Raw genomic sequence first — 27,306 nt, 5'->3', positions numbered from 1 at the left:
GCTAAAGTTTGATGCAACTGGGGAGACACAGATCCCCTACCACAAGATGTTTTTCCCATTGCTAGGACTCTGAAGTCATGCTAGGGTGCCAGGATCCCAAGCTATTCAGAGACATGTGAGCTGCTTGCTAAAATTGAGTTGTGATCTTCCTTATTTGATATAAGTTTTACCTGCTCTTTCAGATGAATCCATCTTATTTTCTTCTGCACTTTATTTATTGGTTTAACTTCAGCCCTTTATTTTTATGATCTTCACCATGCTATTTTTCAAGATCTCAGTGAATCTCTGCTTCATCATGTGTCTTGATTTTAGGAATAAATGTAGATATCTTCACAAATTGTTTTGTACAATGGAACAAATCAATACAGTATGCTCACATAGGTACAGACACATTCTCCTTAGACAAAATTTACACATAAGTCATCCATAACCCCTTCAACTTTTTTTATGTTTATTTATTTTTGAACGAAAGAGAGTGTGGGGAGGAACAGAGTGATCTGGGGACAGAGGATCCTAAGTGGCCCCATGTTGACAGTGGAGAGCCCAATGTGGGGCTGGAACTCACAAACCCTGAGATCATGACCTGAGCCAAAGTCCCAACACTTCACCTATTGAGCTGCCCAGGCACTCCTAAACTTTCTTTTTTTTAAATTTTATTTCTTAAATTTTAAGTTTATTTCTTTATTTTGAGAGAGAGAGCAAGTGCAGGTTAGGGGCAGAGAGACAGAGAATCCCATGCAGGCTCCACGCTGTCAGTATGCCTTATGCAGGGCTGGATCCCACCATCCCTGAGATCATGACCTGAGCAGAAATCAAGAGTCTGATGCTTAACCCGCTGAACCACCCAGGTGCCCCACCCCTTAAACTGTCTATTGAATTTGCATAGTAAACCAATTCTAGCTGGTCTATCACTTAAGTTTATACTCCTGAAACATGTGAATGAATCTCTTCACCTACTGTAGTGGCAGTGAGTTTGTGTATATTCTTTGTTTAGGAATAGACTGATAGCAACACCGTTTTCTACTTAATTTTTCCCCAGAGCACAGATTATACAATATAATAGACAAGTCCATGAGGTCAGAGAAGGTATTTGTATTTCCAACACTTAGTACAATATTTGACGTATAACATGAAATAAGTGTTTGTTGAACAAATACAGTTGGCTTTGTTCTTGCCAACATCCTTTCCTAACGTGCCTGTCACCATTTCCACATTTATAACTTCACAGGAGAATACAAGTTATCATTTTATTTATAAACCATCCCATGTGTAATCTGTGGTATGTTTTTGTGTGTGCATGTAAATAAAATGAGTGTTATACGTTTTGTAGCATCGTCAGCAAACTAGGTTTAAGTACAACACATGGTGGCGCTGTAAGCTAAGGCTGGGAATACCAGACAGGCGGATGGTTACTGTCCCTGCAGTTATACGCAGATCTAAGAGAAGAGAATTAACCTTGCGGCAGGGATCGACTTGCAGAGCAGTTTGCCTAAAGACCCAGTAAGTACCCAGATTCTAAAGGCTTTTGGCGTTGGAGAAATGGAGGCTGAAGAGGAGCGTTTTCCTAGACTAAGGCAAGTTCTTCTTCTCTTTGTTTTGCTGGCTCACACTTGCGCGGAGCGGGAAGATTATTTTATTACAGAAGAAACAGAGAGTGGTTCTTTTGTGGCCAATCTAGCAAAGGATATAGGGCTAGGGGCAAGAGAGCTCTCTCGGCGGAGGGCTCGGATCATTTTTAACAATGACAAAAAGCATTTTCAGCTGAACCTTCAGACTGGAGATTTACAAGTAAATGAGAAACTGGATCGGGAAGAATTGTGTGGCTCCACTGAACCTTGTGTACTGCAATTTCAAGTGTTACTGGAAGAACCTTTGGAGGTATATAGGTATAAGCTTTTGGTCACTGACATAAATGACAATTCCCCTGTGTTCCCAGAGGCAGAAATGATTTTAAAAATCATGGAAAATACTCTTCCAGGGGCTGTGTTTCCCCTGAAAAATGCGCAAGATTTGGATGTAGGTGTCAATAATGTTCAAAACTACACCATTTATCCCAACTCCCATTTCCACGTGCTCACCCGCAACAGCGGTGAAGGCAGAAAATACCCGGAACTGGTTCTGGACAAAGCCCTAGATCGAGAACAGCAGCCCGAGTTTAGATTAACTCTCATGGCAGTAGATGGTGGAACTCCTCCCAAAACTGGGACTACCCTGGTCCTCATTCATGTTTTGGACATCAATGACAATGCTCCTCAGTTTGTGCAGCCACTCTATCGTGTGCAGATCCTGGAAAACAGTCCCCTGGGATCTCTTATTGTCACTGTTTCAGCTAGAGATTTAGACACAGGAATAAACGGTGAAGTAGTCTATTCATTTTTCTATGGCGATGAAGAGATTACTAGGACATTTGCACTAAATGAACTCACAGGAGAAATTAAAATAATTAGGAAATTAGATTTTGAAAAAATTAAGTCATATGAGCTGGATATTAAGGCTTCTGATGGGGCAGGTCTTTCGGGAAAATGCACTGTCATAATAGAGGTGGTGGATATAAATGACAACACCCCAGAAATGACGGTGGCTTCCCTTATAAGTTCCATCCCTGAAAATTCCCCTGAGACCACGATAGCTCTTTTCAGTATTCAAGACCCAGACTCTGGGGAAAATGGGAGGATGGTTTGTTCCATCCAGGAAGATGTTCCGTTCACTCTGAAACATTCTGTTGAAAATTTCTACAAGTTAGTAACAGAAGGAGTGCTAGACAGAGAGACAAGATCTGAGTACAACATCACCATCACCGTCACCGACTTAGGGACCCCCAGGCTGAAAACGCAGCACAACATAACCGTGACGGTCTCCGACGTCAACGACAACGCGCCCGCCTTCAGCCAAACCACCTACACCCTGCGCGTCCGCGAGAACAACAGCCCCGCCCTGCACATCGGCAGCGTGAGCGCCACGGACAGGGACTCGGGCGCCAACGCCCAGGTCACCTACTCGCTGCTGCCGCCCGCGGACCCGCAGCTGCCCCTGGCCTCCCTGGTGTCCATCAACGCGGACAACGGGCAGCTGTTCGCGCTCAGGTCCCTGGATTACGAGGCGCTGCAGGCGTTCGAGTTCGGCGTGCGCGCGGCCGACCGCGGCTCGCCCGCGCTCAGCAGCCAGGCGCGGGTGCGCGTGCTGGTGCTGGACGACAACGACAACGCGCCCTTCGTGCTGTACCCGCCGCAGAACGGCTCTGCGCCCTGCACCGAGCTGGTGCTCAGGGCGGCCGAGGCGGGCTACCTGGTGACCAAGGTGGTGGCGGTGGACGGCGACTCGGGCCAGAACGCCTGGCTGTCGTACCAGCTGCTCAAGGCCACGGAGCCCGGGCTGTTCGGCGTGTGGGCGCACAACGGCGAGGTGCGCACGGCCCGGCTGCTGAGCGAGCGCGACGCCGTCAAGCACAGGCTGGTGGTGCTGGTCAAGGACAATGGCGAGCCGCCGCGCTCGGCCAGCGTCACGCTGCACGTGCTGCTGGTGGACGGCTTCTCGCAGCCCTACCTGCCGCTCCCGGAGGTGGCGGCGGCCGAGGCGCGGGCAGACCCGCTCACCGTCTACTTGGTCGTGGCCTTGGCGTCCGTGTCGTCGCTCTTCCTGTTCTCGGTGCTGGTGTTCGTGGCGGTGCGGCTGTGCAGGCGGAGCCGGGCGGCGTCTGCGGGTTGCTGCTCGGGGCCCGAGGGCCATTTTCCGGGCCACCTGGTGGACGTCAGCGGCGCGGGGACGCTGTCCCAGAGCTACCAGTACGAGGTGTGTCAGGAGAGGATCTGGGACCAAGGAATTTAAGTTTTTGAAATCTATTGTCTCCATTGCTCAACAGAAGTCTGTGAATGATGTGGAGGAAAACACACATTTTGTAAATTTTGGATTCAATTACGAATTTGGATGAAGGTTAGTTCTTTCTAAATATGATAGGTCTCCATTACTGCTTTGGTCCATATAGAATGTGTTTCTTGGGTGTTTTGCTGATTCCACATTCCTATTAAAGGGATTAGAAATATTCTTTAAGCATATCCTCATATTTACTCTGTTTTTTTTTATTTCTATTTTGATGGAAACAAAGAAATTTCAAATTTATTGCTTTACTGAAAAATCATGAACATGTGGTTCAGTTTATCAACTTTTCATTATCGAGCACTGTTGATTTGAAGATGACTCCAGCTCCATCCTCTATTTGGTTGGTATATGGAAGCTCTAAATTTTTGATGTTGTGGTTACTTAGGAGGTATCATTCATTAACATAATGAAGCCTATGTTTAATCTGATATTAAGCTTACCTATCTTAAATTTTTAAGTGGAAAAAAGTTCTGCAAAAAAATGCATATTTTTGTTTCACGGTAGTATTAAATAGAAAGGCTACAATTTCTCCCATATTTAAGGGCTTTTCTTCTATAACAACCTTCAATATATCATATATATGAGTATTATTAAAAGATTATTAGATTATTTCAAGATACTTAAATGATAGATCCTTTTTGTCTAGCCCACCCCATCATGTTTGGTAAACTTCTCTCTTCAGTTGAAGTGACATTTATTCTACATTTCAGCTACATTTATTTCACTCATTTCCCCTTGTGACTTCAGACAATCAGACAAGATGGTAGATATCGCTAATCCAAGCTGAGCAAATCTGACTCTTTTGTTTAAAAAATGGCTTTAGAAATCAGATCTAAAATAGTTTTTCTGTTGGGCACCTGGGTGGCTCAGAGCCCCTCATCAGTCTCTGTGCTGACAGCCTGGAGCCTGGATCCTGCTTCGGATTCTGTGTCTCCTCTCTCTGACCCTCCCCACTCATGCTCTGTCTCTGTCTCTCTCTCAAGAATAAGTAAACGCTAAAAAATGTTTTATTTATTTATTTTTGTTTATTTATTTTTGAGACAGAGAAAGACAGAGCTTGAGCAGGGGAGGGGCAGAGAGAGAGGGAGGCACAGAAACTGAAGCAGGCTCCAGGCTCTGAGCTGTCAGCACAGAGCCCTATGCGGGGCTTGACCTCACAAGCTGTGAGATCAGGACCTGAGCTGAAGTCGGTCGCTTAACCGACTGAGCCACCCAGGCGCCCCTAAAAAAAATGTTTTAAAATAGTTTTTCTGTTAAGAACTTAACAAGAATGTGATATCGTGTTGGCTAAATAAATGGAAAGAAACACAGAAAGTCAATCCACTTAGGGAAAAGAAGAAAGGAGATGCCTAAAAAGCAACTTTACAGATTAACCAATCTCTCCCAAGTCTGCTTTCTCCCTTGGGTTTTTGGAAACAAATATGTGCTCTTTTAATAAATCTCCTTTTAATTATGATAGCTAAGTGGATTTTTCCCTTGTCAAAAGCATGTTTAGATATTCTTTCATGGGTTGAACTTTACTATTAATTGGAACTTTTTAACTTAGGGTTTTTATATTAATGTAATATTTGGGATCAAAAGTTTGTGGAATATTAGTTAGGGATAAGCACAAGCTTTTGTTAAAATGTATGATTTTGAGAAGAATTGGTGGCTATTTTCAAATTTTACTGTTTTTGGAATGTCTTATGAAAATTCTACGTAGGAGTTTTTGCATATAATCAGTGTCATAATAGCATTAGGGTGAAATAACATTGACAATGTGAAATGTGTTCTAAAAGAGATGTATACCTTTTTTGTAGAATCTTTATAACCTGGTTGTTATGTTCTGGTTTTTGTTTGTATTTTAGAATCTATTCCATTGCATAGTGGAAGCCAGAGTGTTTTGCCATTTGATGAAATACATTTAGATCACTCTGAATTATTGCAAATTACTATTCAAAAGAACATAGAAAATGGCTACTTGGGAATATGGGGTCTTGTTTATCCAGCTCATGTAATGAACTAGGGTCCCAGAAAAAAAGGGGGTCTTCTACATTAGGAGGAGAATCCATCTATGAGAATTTTAAAATTAATTGTGATTTATTGAATGATCTATTCAACAAATATTTGTTGAGTATCCACCATGTGTCAGGGACTCTTATAGATGTTGGGGGATGTGGAAGTCAACAAAACAAAGTTCTCAAGCACAAAAATGACACAGAAAAGAAAAAACTAATTATGTATGTATATGCTATATCAGATGGTGGTCAATACTAAGGAGAAAAAGCAGGGTAAGAGTTATAGGACTTATATGCATTTTCCCATAGTTTGAAAGTTTCATAAAATCATAATTCTCTGACCTTATGTTGAAATGGCATCATAAACTGGAACTAACTGGTAGTTTTTTCTTTGATATGATTCAACCAATGGGAACCACAATTCTGTCACATACACTGCCTAGAATTTGAAAGAAAATCCAGAAGAATTAACCCTTTCCTTTTTGCTGAGGGAATTTTAAGAAATCACGTAAGCATATGCTGTTATATTTATAAGATGACATACCACTATTGTCTTCTTTCACTTCTCATCTTTCAGAGCACCTCACCCATACTACAGGTTTTAAAAAGTAAGGACCATGTTTAGGTTCTTTGCTGATCTGTTTCAGAACTTAGTACATAGATATCAATAACACTTTTTTTAAATGAAGGAATGAATAATTATAATTGCATGGTTTTCTGATTACATCATTTCCAAACCATTTCCAAACTCCTAATAGCTGGCTAGATATCATACAGAGGGAATAAATTGTAGCAATTCTTTTCGAAGACAACGCATGGTGGCGCTGCAGGCTAAGGCGTAAAAAAAAAAAAAAAAAAGCCCAGGAACTGCTACGAACTCTACCTTAGATCTATAGCCGAAGACAAAAGCCTGTAAGCAGAGTTCCGGACTGTAAGTCTTACTACTCACCATCATTTCTGGACAGGTTACCGACTAAGAGATCTATCACCGTCCCTAAGGTAGAGCTGAGCCCCGTTTCTGGAAAGCATTTATGGAATTAAAGATGGAGGTCGGAAAAGAGTGTTTTCCTAAACAAAGGCAAGTCCTGATTCTCTTTCTCATGTTGGGAGTGGCTCTGGCAGGCTGGAAATCCCGACGCTATTCCGTGATGGAGGAAACAGAGAGTGGTTCGTTTGTGGCCAATCTGGCCAAGGACCTGGGGCTGGGAGTTGGGGAGCTAGCCGCGCGGGGAGCCCGGGTGGTCTCTGAGGATAACGAACCCCGCTTGCAGCTTGATCTGCATACCGGGGAATTGATACTGCATGAGAAACTGGATCGGGAGGAGATGTGCGGCCCCACAGATCCATGTGTAATGCATTTCCAAGTGTTACTGAAAAAACCACTGGGAGTATTTCGAGCTGAACTACTGGTGAGAGACATAAATGATCATTCTCCTGAGTTTCCTGAAAGAGAAATGACTCTGAAAATCTCAGAGACTAGCCCTCCTGGAACCGCGTTTCCACTGAAAAAAGCCCAGGACTTGGACGTGGGCAACAACAACATCCAAAATTACAGTATCAGTTCCAACCCTCATTTCCATATTTCTACCCGCACCCGGGGGGATGGCAGGAAATACCCAGAGCTGGTACTAGACAAAGAGCTGGATCGCGAAAAGCAGGCCGAACTCAGCTTAACCCTCACAGCGCTGGATGGCGGCTCTCCACCCCTGTCTGGCACTGCCCAGGTTCGCATCTTCGTCTTAGACGTCAATGACAATGCCCCTGAGTTTGCACAGACACTCTACCAGGTGCAAGTTCCAGAGAACAGCCCTGTAGGTACGCTAGTAGTCAAGGTCTCTGCTAGAGATTTAGACACTGGGACAAATGGGGAAATATCATACTCCTATTTTTATAGTTCCCAAGAAATAAGCGCAACTTTTGAGCTAAACAACCTTTCAGGAGAAGTTCGCCTACTTAAAAAATTAGATTTTGAGACAATATCTTCATATGAGCTGGAAATAGATGCGACTGATGGTGGGGGGCTTTCTGGAAGATGTTCTGTCTCCATTGAGGTGGTGGATGTTAACGATAACTTCCCAGAACTAACGATTTCATCACTCACCAGCCCCATTCCTGAAAATTCTCCAGAGACAGAAGTGGCCTTGTTTAGAATTCGAGACCGAGACTCGGGGGACAACGGAAGGATGACTTGTTCCATCCAGGATGATCTTCCCTTCGTCCTGAAGCCATCAGAAGAGAATTTCTACACCCTGGTAACAAATGGGGCGTTAGACAGAGAGACAAGACCCGAGTACAACATCACCATCACAGTCACCGACTTGGGGACCCCCAGGCTGAAAACGCAGCACAACATAACCGTGACGGTCTCCGACGTCAACGACAACGCGCCCGCCTTCAGCCAAACCACCTACACCCTGCGCGTCCGCGAGAACAACAGCCCCGCCCTGCACATCGGCAGCGTGAGCGCCACGGACAGGGACTCGGGCGCCAACGCCCAGGTCACCTACTCACTGCTGCCGCCCGCGGACCCGCAGCTGCCCCTGGCCTCCCTGGTGTCCATCAACGCGGACAACGGGCAGCTGTTCGCGCTCAGGTCCCTGGATTACGAGGCGCTGCAGGCGTTCGAGTTCGGCGTGCGCGCGGCCGACCGCGGCTCGCCCGCGCTCAGCAGCCAGGCGCGGGTGCGCGTGCTGGTGCTGGACGACAACGACAACGCGCCCTTCGTGCTGTACCCGCCGCAGAACGGCTCTGCGCCCTGCACCGAGCTGGTGCCCAGGGCGGCCGAGGCGGGCTACCTGGTGACCAAGGTGGTGGCGGTGGACGGCGACTCGGGCCAGAACGCCTGGCTGTCGTACCAGCTGCTCAAGGCCACGGAGCCCGGGCTGTTCGGCGTGTGGGCGCACAACGGCGAGGTGCGCACGGCCCGGCTGCTGAGCGAGCGCGACGCCGTCAAGCACAGGCTGGTGGTGCTGGTCAAGGACAATGGCGAGCCGCCGCGCTCGGCCAGCGTCACGCTGCACGTGCTGCTGGTGGACGGCTTCTCGCAGCCCTACCTGCCGCTCCCGGAGGTAGCGGCGGCCGAGGCGCGGGCAGACCCGTTCACCGTCTACTTGGTCGTGGCCTTGGCGTCCGTGTCGTCGCTCTTCCTGTTCTCGGTGCTGGTGTTCGTGGCGGTGCGGCTGTGCAGGCGGAGCCGGGCGGCGTCTGCGGGTCGCTGCTCGGGGCCCGAGGGCCACTTTCCGGGCCACTTGGTGGACGTCAGCGGCGCGGGGACGCTGTCCCAGAGCTACCAGTACGAGGTGTGTCTGACGGGAGACTCGGGGACCAATGAGTTCAAGTTCTTGAAGCCCTTCTTCCCCAGTATTCTAAACCAGGACCTTGGGAGGAAGTCAGAGGGAAATCCAACGTTCCAGAATAGTTTAGGTATCTGAAAGTTTCCTGTTTGCTTTTACATTAGCTTTGTCTCCTTCACCTTTCTGTTTATTTTTTAATCCAGTAGTAATTTTAATTCTACTCCCCCCCCCCCTATTTTCCATAGTAAATTTACTTTGCTTTGTTGGCTTGGTTGTCTTATGATTATTTTTACAATTATTGTATAATCAGCAAAAATTTTATATCAGGAAATTCACATTTCTGATTAAAATTTTCATACTCATTCCTAAAGGATAATATGAAAATTAACCTCTTAGAATAAACAATTCTCATTTTGAAAATATTTTACTGACTATATGATATTACATAAGAATGTCTGATTCCTTTTAACATACTTCATTTTTAAATTACTGGAATCCTTTTAGTTTCTATTAGTAACACAGCTACAACTTTTGTATAACCCCTTGTGAGTTTTGGGTGAACTCAGTTTGTATATACTAATGTCTAGTTTCTTCTGAATTCTGTTTGGATTTTTCTTTTACTAATAGGCATCAATGTATATATTTTCATGCTATTTATTTTTTTAAAAATCACACTTGTAATCATTAGATTTTCACTCTGAAATATATATGTCACCTCATGAAAGTATATCTTTATTATGATTTCTTTCTCATATTAATTAATGTTGAAAAGACTTATGGGTTGTCACTTACATGTAACTTAAATTACAATCTTGTTAAGAGTCCTGGGCAGATTTGCTGATACCCAGATTGACTGTGTTGAGGACTTCCTAGATACTCTAAAGATTCTAGTATCGAGTAATACATTGCTTACAGTTGTCCCCTGGGATTGCAGAGTAATTCTCAAATGAGTTCCAGATTCTAGGCCTAGTGGAGCTTTTGATGGCACAATATGCCAGTATCTACTTGCCTTTGGATGATGACATTGTGCTTATTGTTAAGGGATTTGAAAGAAAATACATTGTATATTACTATTAGTTAGCCAAAGAAAATTTATCTCAACCTCCAGGAGCCTCTTAATTTTGGAAATGCTATAAAATAGTGTGCGTAGGCAGAATAATGGCCCCCTAAAGACATCTGCATCCTAATTCCTGGAACCTGTGAAGATGTTATGCTATACTGTGAAGATGAATTAGGTTCAGATGGAATTAAGGTTGCTAATTAGCTAACCTTAAAATAGGGAGAATATCCCAGATGTTCTGTGTAGGAGTGATTTAATAAGTCAAAAGGCTTTAAGAACACATCTGAGTTTTCCCTGAGATGCGGAAGAAATTCTGTCTGTGGGCAGTGGCTTCAGCTTGTGCTCCAGAGTTTCAGCCAGCCCTGTAATTGCCTGCCCTACAGATAATGGACTTGCCTAGCCAGCTCTCACAATTAAGTCACTTCCTTGCAACAAATCTTTCATTTTGTATCTCCTAATGGTTCTGTTTCTGCAGTTGAACACTGAATGCCACAGGTTTTGTTACCTGGGAGTGGAATGCTGTTGTAACAAATAACTAAAATCATGAAAGTTGTTTTGGAACTGGAAGGAAGGCAGAAGCTGGAAGAATTTTGAAAAGCATGATGGAAAAAGTCTAGATTGTTTTGGACAGACTGTTAGTAGAAATATGGATGTTATCAATTCTATCAAAGTCTCAGGAGGAAATGAGCATGGTGGAGAAAATATACGTTGCCTTACGGAATATCTAAATCCTTGTAAAGAGAATGCTGGTAGAAATATGGGTGTTAAAGTCACTGATAATGAGGGCTCAGAAAGAAATGAGGTGAAGAAGGTGATATTGGAAAGTAAAGAGAATCCTTGTTATATAGTAGCAGAAAACTAGGCTGAGTTGTGTCCTGCAGTTTTACCGAAGAAGGACTTGTAAATAATCAGCTTGGTTATTTAACTGAGATTTCCAGGCAAGGAGTTGGAGGTGCAACCTCATTTCTTCTTGATGCTTATAATAAAATATGAGAGTAATGAGACAGATGGAGGGAAGAACTGTTAAGCAAAAAGGAACTAGAACTTGGTCATGTGGGAAATTCTCAGCCTATTCAAATGGCAAAAGGGGCTCAAAAAGGAAAGTCACTATTAGGAAAGCATGCTTTAGAGAGAAAGCCAAGGGTGTCACAGGACAACCTTTTGATAGTGCTTTGGAAGAATTAATAGGTAAGAGTATTCAGTCATGCAGCAGGTTCTTTAAAGAGATTAGGCATGTGTTTCATGGAAATCCCAAACATCTCAGCCGAAGTCAGGAATAGAGATGAGATTACCCAGGAAAGAACTCTGAAGCAGCCCTTTGTATAGGAGAGAGAATCCCTGTGACATACACAAGGGACTCAAAAGGTTCTTGAGAATGTTATACCGGCAGAAATATTACCAGCATAAGTTGGAAGGCACAGAGAGAATGATAGAAAAGAAACCTGTTGTACTTCACAATTATATAAGCAAGAAACGACTGAAAAAACTACTTAGCTAAAACATGTACAACCCTCTCATGCAAAAGATGACTCTTAAGACAGAGCTGGAGCCTGGAGGGTGGAGCTCCAAACCCAAGCCTTGAAAGCAAATAGAGTTTTCCTACATGGATTTCTACATTTCTTGGAACATATGACTGCTTTCATTTTCTGTTTTTTGAACGGGAATAACTATTGTTACCTATGCCCTCTTGTCACTATACAGTTTGAAGAACAGATAATTAGTTTTACTGGTCCACAGATGGAGAGGAATTATGCTCAGGATAGGTAATTAGAGTCTCAACCATACCTAATTTAGATGATGTCACTGGTGAAATTTGGAACTTTTGAGTTGATGAGATTTAGATGAAATTATGGACTGAGTTGATACTATAATGAGATGAGATCTTTGGGGACCTTGAATATATTTTTTTAATGTGGAATGAATGTGGATCTTTGGGGGGGGCAGAGAATGGAGTGTGGTAAGAAGGATAATGGCCCCACAAAGTAATCTCTGGAACCATGAGTATCAAGTTAAGTGGCAAAGAGGAATTAAAATTGCTGATAGAATTAAAGTTGATAATCAGCTGACCTTAAACTAGATTACCCTAGACAATCCAGGTGAATCCAATGCAATCACAAGAGCCCTTAATAAGAGTCATTATCAGAGAGATGTTTTAGGAAAGACTCGGCCAGCCTTTGGTGAGTTTGAAGATGGAAGGGACCCTCCAGTGAAGGAATTCAGGGAGGCACTAGAAGCTAGATAAGGCAAAAATATATTTTCCCTTAGAGCCTACAGAAAGGGATGCAGCCCTACCTTAAATATAGCCCAGTGAGACCCATTTTAGACTTCTGTCTTCTAGAACTGTAAAATATTAAACTTGAGTTTTTAAGTCACAATTATTTTGTAATTTGTTACAGCAACAATAGGAAACAGAGAGAAGTGACTACTAAAAAGCCATTTCTGAACCCATTTTTCTTTGCCTTCCCCTCTTCTAGGCCAAAATATTCATGTTCCCATGATCCCTTGCAGGTAGGAATATAGTATTCAGCTGTTGTTAATGATTTGAAAGTGCATTTGGGGAATTTTGCTTAAGGGAAATTTTTCTTTTTTTAAAGCTTTTTTCTTTTCCTTTTTAAAATTGAAGTATAGTTGATACACAATGTTAAATTAGTTTCAGGTGTATAATTCAGTAATTTAACAACCCCATATATTATGCTTTACTCATCACAAGTGTAGGTACCATCTTACAACACTATTACAATGCCATTGACTGTATTCCCTATGCCCTACCTTTCATCCCCATGAATTATACATTCCATAACTGGAAGCCTGTGTTTCTCACTCTTCTTCACCTTTTGTACACATCACCACTTCCCTCCTCTCTGGCAAACACCAGTTTGTTCTTTGTGTTTGTGGGTCTGTTTTTGTTTCTGTTTTTGGTTCAGGTTTTTTTGTTTTTTTTTTAGATTCCACATGTAAGTGAAATCATATGGTATTTGTCTGTCTGACATGTGTCACTTTGCATAATACACTTAGGTCCATGTTGTTGAAAATGGTGAGATCTTGTTCTTCTTAAGGGCTGAATAATATTCGGTTGTGTGTGTGTGTGTGTGTGTGTGTATATATATATATATATATATATATATATATATACACACACACACATCACATCATCTTTATCCATTCATCTGTTGATGGACTCTTAAGTTGCTTCCATACCTTGGCTGTTGTAAATAAAGCTGCATTATACATAAAGGTACATATATATTTTTGAATTAGTGTTTTTGTTTTCTTTGGTTAAATAACCAGTGTGTATTACTGCCTTGTATGGTATTTCTATTTTTAGTTTTTTGAGGAAACACCATACTGTTTTCCACAGTGGTTGCACCAATTTACATTCCTACCATCGGTTCAGGGGAGTTCCTTTTTCTCCACATCCTTGCCAACACTTGCTATTTCTTGTCTTTTTGATACCAGCCATTCTGACAGGTGTAGGTTGATGTCTTATTTTGTTTGATTTGCATTTCCTTCATTATTGGTGATGTCAAGCATCTTTTCATGTATGTATTGGATATCTGTATGTCTTTGAAAAAAAATGTGAGGTCCTCTGCCCATTACATTGGATTATTTGCTTTTTGGTGTTGAGTTGTAGAAGTTCTTTACATATTTTGATTATTGGATATGTCATTTGCAATTATCATCTCCCATTTAGTAGGTTGCCTTTTTATTTTGCTGATGCTTTTTTTTTACTGTGAAAAAGCCTTCAATTTTGGTATAATTAAGGCAAATATTTCTCAGAGGGTTAGTCTGAGGTGGCATGTTCTTAGGTCTTTTGCCCATGTTCCTTTTTCATAACCAGTGTATGTACTGGTGAGTAAGCCTTGAGTTGAAGCAGCCAGTTTGCAGCCATGAGATGAATACTCAGAGATAATGTAGCTGACTTTATAGCTTCATTTAGTCATTTTCCAATTTGGCTAATACATACATAAAAACTGAACTTTCAAAGGAATATTTTTGGCTAGTAGCAATGCCAAGGTTAAGTTCTAAAGAAGAGAATGAGAAGGTGAGCTGATAAGCTATACTTTAAAACCTGTGGGAGTGGTGCCCTGACAAAATGACTGTGATATTTATGGATAATCCAGAACTGGTTTCCTTCTCAGGCAGGGAAGCAGCAGGACCAAAAAGTTTACTTAGTAAAATAAATTACCGAGGCATGTGTCCTGAAAATCTTCATAAGCAGATCATCAATCTAAATAACTTGGTAAAATATGCTTGGTAGAAAGATCAGAAATTCCTAACAACCTTTTCAAAACACAGAGATGTGTGTTTTGTAACAGGCTCAGAGACCCCCATGTGTCAGTATTCACTACTCCTTTCTTAGGTTACTTCACAAATATTTTATTAGTATAGAATTTAAAGCCATCTCCCAAGGATAAATACTTATGTCTTTCTTGGATTCATCTGGAATGCCTCAAAAAGAGCATTGCTTCCAATTTATCAGCAGAGTCATGAAAAAGCAATAAAAATCTTTCATGACACATGACTGGTAATGCCTGGCCCAGTTTTAGAACTCCAGGGCTGCACTAAGTGTTTGTGTGTCTATGTATGTTTGTATTATGTGCGTTTGGCGGGGGACGGGGGGAAGTAGCTTTAGTAGATGGTAGAGATGCCCTGCATGCACATGTAACTACTAGAGTAACATTGCTTTTACATAGCTTTTCCACTTTTAAAGAGATTTTTCCTTTAATGCATAAATGCATGTAATAAACTAGGCATTGATAACGTATTCTAGAAGAGATCATATTTGAAAACTAAAGGAGCTTTATTTTGTAATTTTAACAGTTCCAGCATTATTATATCTAGATGTTTGATAGCCCTCTTGTCCTTGAAGGAACAGCCCAGGAGAGAGAACTGTACAGTAGGTATGGTAATTTTTTCCCCTAATGAGTTCAGGAAACAATAAAGTTGACATCAGAATGTGACAGGGATGGGATTAGGATGAGACCACGTTTGTGCAAGTGTGTGGTTATATCCTTTCTTTGTTTACTATTCTGATATTTTGTCCATCATTGATTTTGTTCATTAAGTTTTTTTTTTTTAGAATATTGCATTAAATAGTATCTATCTTTAGTACTACATTTTTGGGTGACATTAATTTTGTTTCTGAGACACTTGACTTAGCCTGGTCCAGGTCCTATTGGTTGTTTCCAACTTGCAAGTTCAAGTGGCCATTGCACTACTTGTGTTATAGTCATAGCTAGAATCTGAGCACTGAAATCTGAATCAGTTGCCTCTCCATTCTGATTATGGGGTAGCTGCAGCAAGGATAGAAGAATACAAATATACCCAAGGAGATCCAATGAACTGGAGTCCTACAGACTGAGAAGAGAAAAGCACACCTATGGCTGTGACTGGCCAGGCAAATTGTTTACAGTTTTCTTCCAAGTGGCATGCAGCTGTGTGAAAAATATTCTATCTGTTAGGTAGATTCGATCTGCTACTATGTTGTTGAGAATTTTGCATTTATGTTCATGAGTAATATTGACCTATCTATTTTTTTCATGTTATACTCTTACCAGGTTTAGTTTCAGGGTCATATTGGTCTCATAAAATGATTTGGCAATTGTTTCCTCCTCCTCTCTTTTATGAAAGAGTTTGTGTAAGATACTAGTTCTTCTTTATGTATTTGATAGAATTTACCACAAAAGACACATGTCTTTTGAATTGTAAAATCAATTGCTTAAATAGATAGGCTGCAATTCTCCCTTTCTGTTTTCTCTTGTGTCAGTTGGTAACCTGTGTTTTTTAAAACAGTTTATCTATTTTATCAGATGTTAAATTTATTGACATGAAGTTATTGCTAATACTCCTATATCATCTGTTCAATATATTTAGAATCTGTAATGATGCGCCTTTTTCATTCTGGGTATTGGTAAAATACATTATCTCTCCTTTTGTCTTTATCAGTATTGGTTTATCAGTATCAATTTTATTAATCTTTTTAAAAAACCAATCTTATTCTTATTTTCCTATTTCTGTTTTTTATTTCATTGACTTCCACTCTTATATTTTTATTTCTTTCTCTATACTTACTTTGGGTTTAGTTTTATTCCCCTAGTTTCTCTGAAGATTTAGATAATTGATGCTAAACTTCTTTTAATATATATATATATATCTATATATATATATAGAGAGAGAGAGATATATAGATATATAGATATATAGATTAAAATATATAAATAAAACCTATACATTTCTTTCCATGCATTATTGAAGCTACATTTCATGAATTTTTAAAATTTTAATTCTTTTGAGAGAGACAGAGACAGCACGAGCAGGGGAGGGACAGAGTGAGAAGGAAAGAGAACCCGCCAGTGCAGATCCAGGCAGGGGGCTCGAACTTTTGAAACTGTGAGATCATGACTGGAGCCAAAACCAAGAGTCAGATGCTCGACCAACTGAGCCACCCAGGCACCCCTACATTTCATGAATTTTGATACATTCAGTTTGAATTCATCTGTAACTTCCCTGTTGATTTCTTATTTAAACTATTGGTTAACTGGAAGTATGTTGCTTCATGTCCAAATATCCAGAGATAACATTTTTCATAGTGAAAATAATTGCTTTGGTCTGGAAACATCCTCAGTATGATTTTGATCCTTTGAAATTTATTGGGTTTTGTTGTTATCCAATATATGGGTTATCTTGGTGAGTTTCCCATGTGTACTTAAATGTGTATTTAGTATGCTATATCAATTAAACCAAGTTGCTTGATAATGTTGTTTGATTTTTCTTTATTCTTACCATTTCTCCTACATGTTTTTCTGTCAATTATTGAGATAAAATGTTAAATTCTTAGACAAATTCACAATCATTATTTATTTCTCCCTTCTGGTGTAGCACTTTGTAAAAATTCATACATTTTGAAGCTCTGTTATTAGATATGCACAAGGATTCTTTTATCTTTTTTTAAATTTGTTTTTAATTAAAAAAATGTTTTAATGTTTATTTTTGAGAGAGAGACAGAGACAGCGCACAGAGGAGGGGCAGAGGGAGAAGGAGACAGGCACAATCCAAAGCAGGCTCCAGGCACTGAGCTGTCAGCACAGAGCCCAATACGGGGCTTGAACTCATGAACCAAAAGATCATGACCTGAGCCAAAGTCAGATGCTTAACCGACTAAGCCACCCAGGTGCCCCGGATTATTTTATCTTCTTGATGAACTGACACTAGTATGAAACATCCCGTTTAGTGTCTGGTAATACTGTTAATCTGATATTACTATAATCACCCTATATTTCTTATGCTTAGAGTTCATATGATATATCTTTTCCCTCCTTTTACTTTCTCATCCTTTTTATTTTCTTTTTTAATTTTATTTATTTATTTTTAAAATTTGGTTAAAATTTAGTTTGAAATTTCCAAATTAGTTACCATATAGTGCAACAATGATTTCAGGAGTAGATTTATCAGTGCCCCTTATCCATTTAGCCTATCCCCTCTCCCTCAACCCCTCCATAACCCTCTGTTCTCCATATTTAAGAGTCTCTTATGTTTTATCCCCCTCCCTGTTTTTATATTATTTTTGCTTACCTTCCCTTAGGTTCATCTGTTTTGTCTCTTAAAGTCCTCATATGAGTGAAGTCATATGATACTTGCTTTTCTCTGACTGATGTAGTTGCAGATGGCAAGATTTTATTCTTTTTGATTGCCGGGTAATACTCCCATTGTGTGTGTGTGTGTGTGTGTATACCACATCTTCTTTATCCATTCATTCATCGGTGGACATTTGGGCTCTTTCCATGCTTTGGCTATTGTTGATAGTGCTGCTATAAACATTGGGGTGCATGTGTCCCTTCGAAACAGCACACCTGTATCCCTTGGATAAATACCTAGTAGTGCAATTGCTGGGCTGTAGAGTAGTTCTATTTTTAATTTTCTGAGGAACCTCTATACTGTTTTCCAGAGTGGCTGCACCAATTTCATTCCCATCAGCAGTGCAAAAAAGATCCTCTTTCTCTACATCCTCTCCAACATCTGTTGCCTGAGTTGTTAATTTCAGCCATTCTGACAGGTGTGAGGTGGTATTTCATTGTGGTTTTTATTTGTATTTCCCTTATGATGAGTGATGTTGAGCATTTTTTCATGTGTCAGTTGGCCATCTAGACGTCTTTTTTGGAGAAGTGTCTATTCATGTCTTTTGCCCATGTCTTCACTGGATTATTTGTTTTGGGGCTGTTGAGTTTGATAAGTTCTTTATAGATTTTCGATACTAACCCTTTATCTGATAGGTCGTTTGCAAATATCTTCTCCCATTCTGTCCATTGCCTTTTAGTTTTGCTGATTGCCGTCTTAATATTTTAAATACATCATATGTAAACACAAAATTGGATCTTGCTTTTTTTAATCCAGTTTTATCATTTTTGTCTCTTAATTGTAGAGTTAGTTCCATTTATATTTAATGTAATTATTTATATTATTGTGTCTATTGCAATTTTTTAAATATTTTTTGTTTCTAATATAAGTTATTGCTAAGTTGGCTAACATACAGTGTATACTGTGTGCTCTTGGTTTTGGGGGTAGATTACCATGATTAATCGCTTACATACAAACACACAGTGCTCATCCCAACAAGGGCCCACCTCAATGCTCATCACCCATTTTCCCCTCTCCCCCAACACTGTTTGTTCTCTGTATTTAAGAGTCTCTTACAGTTTGCCTCCCTCCCTCTATGTTTGTAACTATTTTTCCCCTACCCTACCCCCGTGGTCTTCTGTTATGTTTTTCAAGTTTCACATATGAGTGAAAACATATGGTACCTGTCTTTCTCTGACTGATTGATTTCACTTAGCATAATACCCTCCAGTTCCATCCACGTTGCTGCAAATGACAGGATTTCATTCCTTCTCTTTGCTAAGTAGTAGTCCATTGTATACGTAAACCATATCTTCTTTATTCATTCATTAGTTGATGGACATTTAGGCTTTTTCCATAATTTGGCTACTCTTGAAACCACTGCTATAAACATTGGGGTACATGTGCCCCTATGCATCAGCACTCCTGTATCCTTAGGATAAATTCCTAGTAGTGCTATTGCTGAGTTGTAGGGTAGTTGTATTTTTAATTTTTTGAGGAACCTCCACACCATTTTCCAGAGCAGCTGCATCAGTTTGCATTCCCACCAACAGTGCAAGAGGTTTCCCGTTTCTCCACATCCTCTCCAGCATCTGTTGTTTCCTGAGTTAATAATTTTAGCCACTCTGACCGGTGGGATGTAGTATCTCAGTGTGGTTTTGATTTGCATTTCCCTGATGATGAGTGATATTGAGCATCTTTTCATGTGTCTGTTGGCCGTCTGGATGTCGTCTTCTTTGGAGAAGTGTCTATGTCTTTTGCCCATTTCTTCACTGGAATATTTGTTTTTCAGGTGTTGGCTTTGGTAAGTTCTTGATAGATTTTGGATACTAACCCTTTATCTGATATGTCATTTGCAAATATCTTTTCCCATTCCGTTGATTGCCTTTTAGTTTTGTTGATTATTTCCTTCGCTGTGCAGAAGATTTTTACCTTGATGAGGTCCCAATAGTTCACTTTTGCCTTTAATTCCCTTGCCTTTGGAGACATGTCAAGCAAGAAATTGCTGGGGCTGAGGTCAAAGAAGTTGTTGCTTGTTTTCTCTAGGGTTGTGGTGGTTTAAGATTTTATTTTTTAAGTAATCTCTACAACCAATGTTGGGCCCAAACCCACAACCCATAGATCAAGAGTTGCATGCTCTACCAACTGAGCCAGACAGGCACCCCTACTGCAGTTTTTTGTACCATCTATTTTCATTCCTTTGTTTCTTGTTTACTGGGTTTGGATTTTGTTGGTTTGTTTGTTTTGCTTAATTATGTATTTTTTTGTATTCCATCTTATATCCTAAATTAACTTTTTACCTGTAACGTTTTTGGGGTATCTCAGGATATGAATACACAGCCTTTCCTTAACACAGTCGACCTTAAGTTTTTATTATTTCACTTCACCAATAATGTGAAAAACTTTCTATTAGGTGATCCTCATCTTTTTTTGTCATGGCAGAGAAGATCAGTACAAGACATAGGAGAGATAATTAAGAATTCATATGGTAAATTAAAAAAAAAGAAAAAAAGGGGCGCCTGGGTGGCTCAGTCGGTTAAGCCTCCGACTTCAGCTCAGGTCATGATCTTGTGGTCTGTGAGTTCAAGCCCCGCATCGGGCTCGGTGCTGACAGCTCAGAGCCTGGAGCCTGTTTCAGATTCTGTGTCTCCCTCTCTCTCTGACCCTCCCCTGTTCATGCTCTCTCTCTGTCTCAAAAATAAATAAAAATTTTGGGGCGCCTGGGTGGCTCGGTTAAGCGTCCGACTTCGGCTCAGGTCACGATCTCGCGGTCCGTGAGTTCGAGCCCCGCGTCAGGCTCTGGGCTGATGGCTCAGAGCCTGGAGCCTGCTTCCGATTCTGTGTCTCCCTCTCTCTCTGCCCCTCCCCCATTCATGCTCTGTCTCTCTCTGTCTCAAAAATAAATAAACATTAAAAAAAAATTTAAAATAAATAAATAAAAATGTTTAAAAAATTTAAAAAAAGAATTCATATGGTAAACAAACTCTGAATATAATCAAATTGGGAAATATTTGAAAAAGATTTTAATATGCAATGTGTAGAAGATACTCCATACTAGAGAGAAATCTAATAAAAATAATCAGTGTGAGAAAGCCTTCAGCCAGATTCCAACTTTAAGTGTGCACAAAAAGAACTCATACTGAAGAGAAATGCTATGAATTCAGTGGATGTGAGAAAGCATTAACTAATCATTCATTGTTAAAACACACATGGGATCACACACTGGCACAAACTCTATCAGTTTAAGGAATATAGAGAGCCTGTCAGCTATTCTTTGTAGTGTAGGGCTCATGATGTGAAAATTCTTCTTGGAAAAGAATACACAAAATGTAGGAAAACCATTATTCATTCTTCATCCATTGTTGTACATGTAAAACTCATGGTGGAAATAAGCTTTATTTCATACAATGTGAAAAAGTCTTGCATTTTTTTCATCTCTTAGAAGAATGCTTTCTCAATGAAGACAAATACTATGAATGTGAAAAATGTGGGAAAATATTCAGTTGTCCTTCAACCTAGAGACACATGTGAGAACTCATATTGAAGGTATGACTTTGACTATAGAAGATTATGAGTAAATCTTTATTTCTTCCACATTCCTTACTGTACATGTAAGATTGACATTGAGGGGAATCCTTATGAATGTAAGGAATATAGGAAAACCTTCACTTACTCCTCAAAGCTTACTCAACAGGTGAGAAAACCTATCAAAAAGGAACTCTATACATGGAAGAAATGTGGGAAAGACTAGTTTTCCCTCTCCTTTTAATAACCACGAGCACTGGAGAGATGCCTTATAATTGTATATGATTTACTGTATATATGATATTACACATTGGAAGAGAAACACTGTGAATATATGAAATGTAGTATCTACTGCCTTCGCATCTGTTCGGTAATGAGAACTCATACTAGGGAGAAACCATGTTAATGTTTGGAATGTGGGAGAGTCTTACCTTGTATCCAATTCCTTCAAAGCCTTGTGAAAATTCACATTGGAGAGAGAGCATATAAGTGTAAGAAATATGGAAAAGTATATTTCCAAACACTTCAGTACATATTTGAGAACATATACACAGAAGAGAAACTATATAAATGTAAAGAATGTAGAAAAGCTTTGAAGTTTTTCTCATTGCTTAGTGAGCTAGTGAGAACTCATACTGTGATACAAGACTGTAAAAAATGTGGAAAATTCTTTAGTTTACCTTCATGCTTCAAAGGCACGTGAAAAGTCACGTTGGAGAGAAATGCAATGAATGTCGTCAATTTTGGAAAACCTTCCAATGACTCTCATCTTTTATTATGTGTAAGGAAATTCATACTGGAGGAGAAATCTTTAAAATGTTGTAAGTATGGAATTTCTTTAACAGTGTCTCATCTTTGAAGTGACTCATAAGCTCATAATTTCTCATATTTTTTAGCTCATAATTCCTACTTTTTATTTTCTAATATAAACCTTTATGGTATGAAAATTGTTGTTCCCAATACCCTTGTAGCTATATCATACAACTTCTGATATTTTATTTGTATTATGATTCACTAAAATGTATTATATCATTTCTATTGTGAAGTCTCTTTGAACTTAAGTATTTTCAGTATGTAAGTGTATTTGAAATTATTTTTGTTATTGTTTCTAATTACCACTATATGCAATGCATGTGGTCATTGTGCTATTGACTTTGGTACTTGTTGGGACAAATAATTGATTCTTACTGTTGAGAGATCTACAGCATTTTTGTAGCTAATGTAGTACATAACTAATTGTTTTGGTCAATGGGTAGTTGATATAAGTAAAAACTGCCAAGTTATCAAAAAGGATGGTTTCATTAGACTTGGTAATTTCACCTTCTGTGTTTTGCTCTTCCAAGTTGGACACAACACTTCAAGTTGGAGAGCCCTTTCAACCATGAGAATGAAAGCTAAGGATAATGATTGTGCTGGATTGTGTTATATGAGGCTTAGAACCACATTTTCCAGAATCCTATATGGTTTCAGGTTAAAAGTGGACAAGAGGAACATGCATGAGATTTGGAATGCAAAATGAAGAAGCTATTAATCTCAAAAGGGTGTGGAAGTAGCAGATTGACAGATGCAGAACCATTCAGAAGTTTCAAACTTCAAGGATGACTTCCTGACTATTGGCTTTGTTGAACATCAGCCCTGAGCCGATCATTAAGCACTTAACCTCAGTTCCTTCAGAGGTGGTAGATTCCACAAACATCTCCATGAGCTCATTCTTCATAGACCTACTTTGATGGATAGAAATGCACAGCTGTTTGAATTATGCACTCAAACCTGCTTACTCTTACTGCCCTTTCAGGATATCATGATTTGAAACTTTTCCAATATTCTGATTCCCTTTTCTCTACATTGTAAAAGGTGTATTTTCTGTAGTGAGCACATAGTTCAAAAATAAACATAAACAAATTAGTAACTTTGTTCCCCTTTTGTATTAAGTGGTTACACTATGCCTGTACTGACTATTTCTGGACTCTTCCAGGAGAGAAAAAAGCACCTTGCTGATTTGTGGGTCATGTTGTGAGAATTTTACATTATTCAAAACTAATAAAATCCTAAATGATAAACATAGTATGTGTTAAATTAATTGATTAATGTAACTCATGGTATTAGCAACATAAAGGAGAACATTTATGCGATCACCTCAATAAATGCATACAAAGTCTTTGAAAAATATAAAGTGCACTTTGTGAAATTTTTAACACTGTAGAGGATGGGAACATCTTCACTGTGGTAAAGAATATCTACAAAAATCCTACAACTAACATCATAATTAATGGTGAAATAATGAGTACTTCCCCATTATATTAGAGACAAGGCCAGTAAGTTCTCACTGCTTCTGTTCAACATTATAATGGAGGATCTAGTCAATTTAAAAATACAGGAAAAATAGGGGCGCCTGGGTGGCTCAGTCAGTTAAGCCTCCGACTTCAGCTCAGGTCACGATCTCGCGGTCCGTGAGTTCAAGCCCCGCGTAGGGCTCTGGGCTGATGGCTCAGAGCCTGGAGCCTGCTTCAGATTCTGTGTCTCCCTCTCTCTCTGCCCCTCCCCTGTTCATGCTCTGTCTCTCTCTGTGTTAAAAATAAATAAACATTAAAAAAATTTAGGGGCGCCTGGGTGGCGCAGTCGGTTAAGCGTCCGACTTCAGCCAGGTCACGATTTCGCGGTCGGTGAGTTCGAGCCCTGCGTCAGGCTTTGGGCTGATGGCTCGGAGCCTGGAGCCTGTTTCCGATTCTGTGTCTCTCCCTCTGTCTCTGCCCCTCCCCCGTTCATGCTCTGTCTCTCTCTGTCCCAAAAATAAATAAAAAACGTTGAAAAAAAAATTAAAAAAAATTTTAAAAAAAATACAGGAAAAATAAATAAAAGACTGAGGTGCCTGGATGGTTCAGTCAGTTAAGCATCTGACTCTTGATTTCAACTCAGGTCATGATCTCCTGGTTGTGAGCTTAAGCCCCGGAGCTTGCTCTGCACTGACAGGATTCTCTTTCTCCCTTTCTCTATGCCCCACCCCCACCTCAAAATACACATTTTTTAAAAGTAAATAAAAGACACAGATACTTAAAATATTAGTGTTTATTTACAGATGAAATAATTGTTAAACTACAGGGACTAATGAGTAGTAGGCTGAGCAAGGGTGAGGATATAAGGTTGATTTCTATACTATAGAAAATCAGTTATATTTCTTTTAAAAAAATTTTTTTTAACGTTTATTTATTTTTGAGACAGAGACAGAGCGTGAACGGGGGAGGGTCAGAGAGAGGGGGACACAGAATCTGAAACAGGCTCCAGGCTCTGAGCTGTCAGCACAGAGCCCGACGCAGGGCTCAAACTCAAGGACCGCGAGATCATGACCTGAGCCGAAGTCGGCCGCTTAACAGACTGAGCCACCCAGGTGCCCCAGAAAATCAGTTACATTTCTATATAACTGCAACAAATGGAAAATAAGAGTTAAAAACTACCATTTGCTATAACATTAGAAAATAAATAGGAATAGATTTAACCAAAGATGTGCAAAGTTTCGACACTGAAAATTATAAAATATTGCAAAGAAGAGTTGAGAAGATTTAAATAAATGGAGAAATATGCCATGTTCACTGGTTGGAGGACTCAGAATTGTTAAGATGTCCATTACTACAAAGTTGACCTCTATAGAGATGCAATCCCAATCAAAATTGAACCAGACTGTTTGGTAGAAATTGGCAATTGGCAAGCAAACATACGTATTTGTAAGACATCGTGTATAGACATATATATTGTAAGACATCTTGTATAGACATATATATTAGCAAAAGGATCAGTGAACAAACTAAAAATTGAACTTAATGTACTACTAATTATTTGAAGAGAAAATGAACATTTTTTTTCTGTATCCTTATATACTCATGGATTTATGGACTTAATTTGTTCTAATCAAGTATACATCATTGGTTCTTTTTTACTAATTAATCACAACTTGGCCAGCCGGAAACTCCTTAAACTGGCCTCTCTGGGTTTTGACCCAACCCATTATTTTGAAAGCATCCTTCTTGGTTTCTGGTAATAGCAAGAGGTCACAAAATTATTCTTTTTTTTTATTGGTGATCCAGTATGTATTACACTATCCTTACAAAGAGCTCTGCTTCCTTTTCATTGAATAAAGGTGTTAGAGGACAAAATCTTGCACGTCTGAAAAGTTGGAAGATTGAGTATAAGGAGCTCTGGGTTAGAAGCATGTTGATGGACATGTGAGAGTGATCATAAAGTGTGAAAACCTCTATGTGCTAAGTTAATGGCCACCAGAGGGCATCCCACCAAGAAGAGTCACTAAACATTGAAATAGACACAATTATATATCCATTGAACTTTAAAAATTAAAAAAAAAATTGTAATGTTTATTTTTAGAGAGAGACAGACAGAGCATGAGTGGGGGAGGGGCAGAGACAGAGGGGGAGATAGAGAATCCAAAGCAGGCTCCAGGTTCTGAGCTGTCAGCACCGGGCCTGATGTGGCTCTTGAACCCACAAACCGGGAGATCATGGCCTGAACCAAAATGAGACACTCAACTGACTGAGCCACCCAGGCACCCCATATACCCTCTGAACTTTAGAAAGCTTTTTTCATCAGCCAGAATACCACTGGCACGATGAGCACATGAACAAAGAGGACACATTGGCAACGATGCAAGTGTCTGTGCCTCACTTACCAAGGCTGATCTAGCTGCTTCCATACACAGCCAAATGTCTAACCTTCCAGCAATTGAGACCAAAACTAAACCCTTTATATGGCAGGAATGGCCTCAGTTACCATTGCTCCTAACAAACAATTTAGGGAATTTGTGCTTCCCTTTTCTGAACTCTGGACTCTGCATGGTTAGAAGCCCTTGTCCCTAAAGGGAAAATTTTCCACCAGGAAACAAAGCAAGATTCCCAATATAATGTAAGCTAAAGCAGTAGCCTCAATCTTTTGGATTCTATGTGACCAGGGTCCAGCAGACAAGAAGAGAAGTGACCAACTTGACTCTTATCATCAGGAGGAAATAGGGCTGCTATTACATACTGGGGGGCAAGGAAAAATATGTTTGGCACCCCATGGACCCACTTAGATGCCTCCTAGTACACCTTTGGCCATTTACTTTGGTAATTGGACATATGCAACAATCCCAGATTGAGAAGGGCATGGTGACCATGGCTCAGATCTCTCAGGGATGAACGTCTGGATTACACCACCAGGTAAGCTGGTGAGATCAGCAGGGATGCTAGTGGAGGGTTGGAAGAAACCTAAAGTGGACAGTAGAGAAGTGAGGAAATGATTGTCAGTTTTAACCCTGAAACCAGGTTCAGTAGCAGGGGCTGTAGGTCATCCCATTAAACTTTCTCTTTAAGTTTCCCTCCAGGAAGAGGACCATCAGAACCATGAAAGAGCTGTCTTCTGAATATATGTATGAAGAGGATCTGACTGGCACAGCAGGTGTACTGTAAAGACATGGAGATGCACCACTAAGATTCCCCTTCAGAGAAGGACTTGTGTCTGGGAGTGGCAGGAGCACTATCAGTGGGCATCCTTCAGCTGTCACACCCATCCCAGGGTAAGCCACATCAAGCCACTGATCAAGGTGGAAATATGAAGACCTGGTTATTTCAGACTAACACAAAACAACTCTAATGGGCCATTTTAGCTCCAGAACTCCCTACTTCACTGTCTGCTGAATCCTGCCTCCATCACCTCAATTCCACAGATATAAATCCCAAAGAACTCTCAGCAGACACCCTACACTCAAACTCTATCTCAATGTCAGCTTCCTAGAGATCCCAACTTAGTAACACAGCTTCTGGTTTGTTACTAGACTGTGGTAGAGACTGAACCCCTGACTACTAGATATTACCGGATTCATCAAACCATAAAATTGGTTTCCTGTGTATCAGCATTCCATCTTCAAGTGGAATAATACAAGATCATACATGACAAGTTC

At 40.2% G+C, this 27,306-nt stretch overlaps 2 protein-coding genes across 2 annotated transcripts; both read left to right on the top strand.

The window, feature by feature from the left end:
- Positions 1-16: 16 nt before the first annotated feature.
- Positions 17-27,306, top strand: LOC131514222 (protocadherin beta-15-like). The gene is given in 3 exon segments (XM_058733977.1): positions 17-3,794; positions 3,796-3,930; positions 26,720-27,306. Coding segments are annotated over 2 exon segments (2,388 nt in total). The 5' UTR covers positions 17-1,539; the 3' UTR covers positions 3,929-3,930; positions 26,720-27,306.
- On the top strand, positions 6,720-12,601 carry PCDHB15 (protocadherin beta 15). The gene has a single exon (XM_058733963.1). It carries the CDS (start codon positions 6,905-6,907, stop codon positions 9,302-9,304), a length of 2,400 nt encoding a protein of 799 aa, XP_058589946.1. The 5' UTR covers positions 6,720-6,904; the 3' UTR covers positions 9,305-12,601.

Source organism: Neofelis nebulosa, chromosome 1, assembly GCF_028018385.1.
Source record: "Neofelis nebulosa isolate mNeoNeb1 chromosome 1, mNeoNeb1.pri, whole genome shotgun sequence".
In the NCBI taxonomy this organism is placed as follows: domain Eukaryota; kingdom Metazoa; phylum Chordata; class Mammalia; order Carnivora; family Felidae; genus Neofelis; species Neofelis nebulosa.
Note: the sequence above shows the minus strand (reverse complement) of the source record. Positions and strands in the feature narration are given on the sequence as shown.

Coding starts and splice junctions, on each gene's coding strand:
- PCDHB15 (XM_058733963.1), top strand. CDS start 6,905: ATGGAATTAAAGATGGAGGTCGGAAAAGAGTGTTTTCCTAAACAAAGG.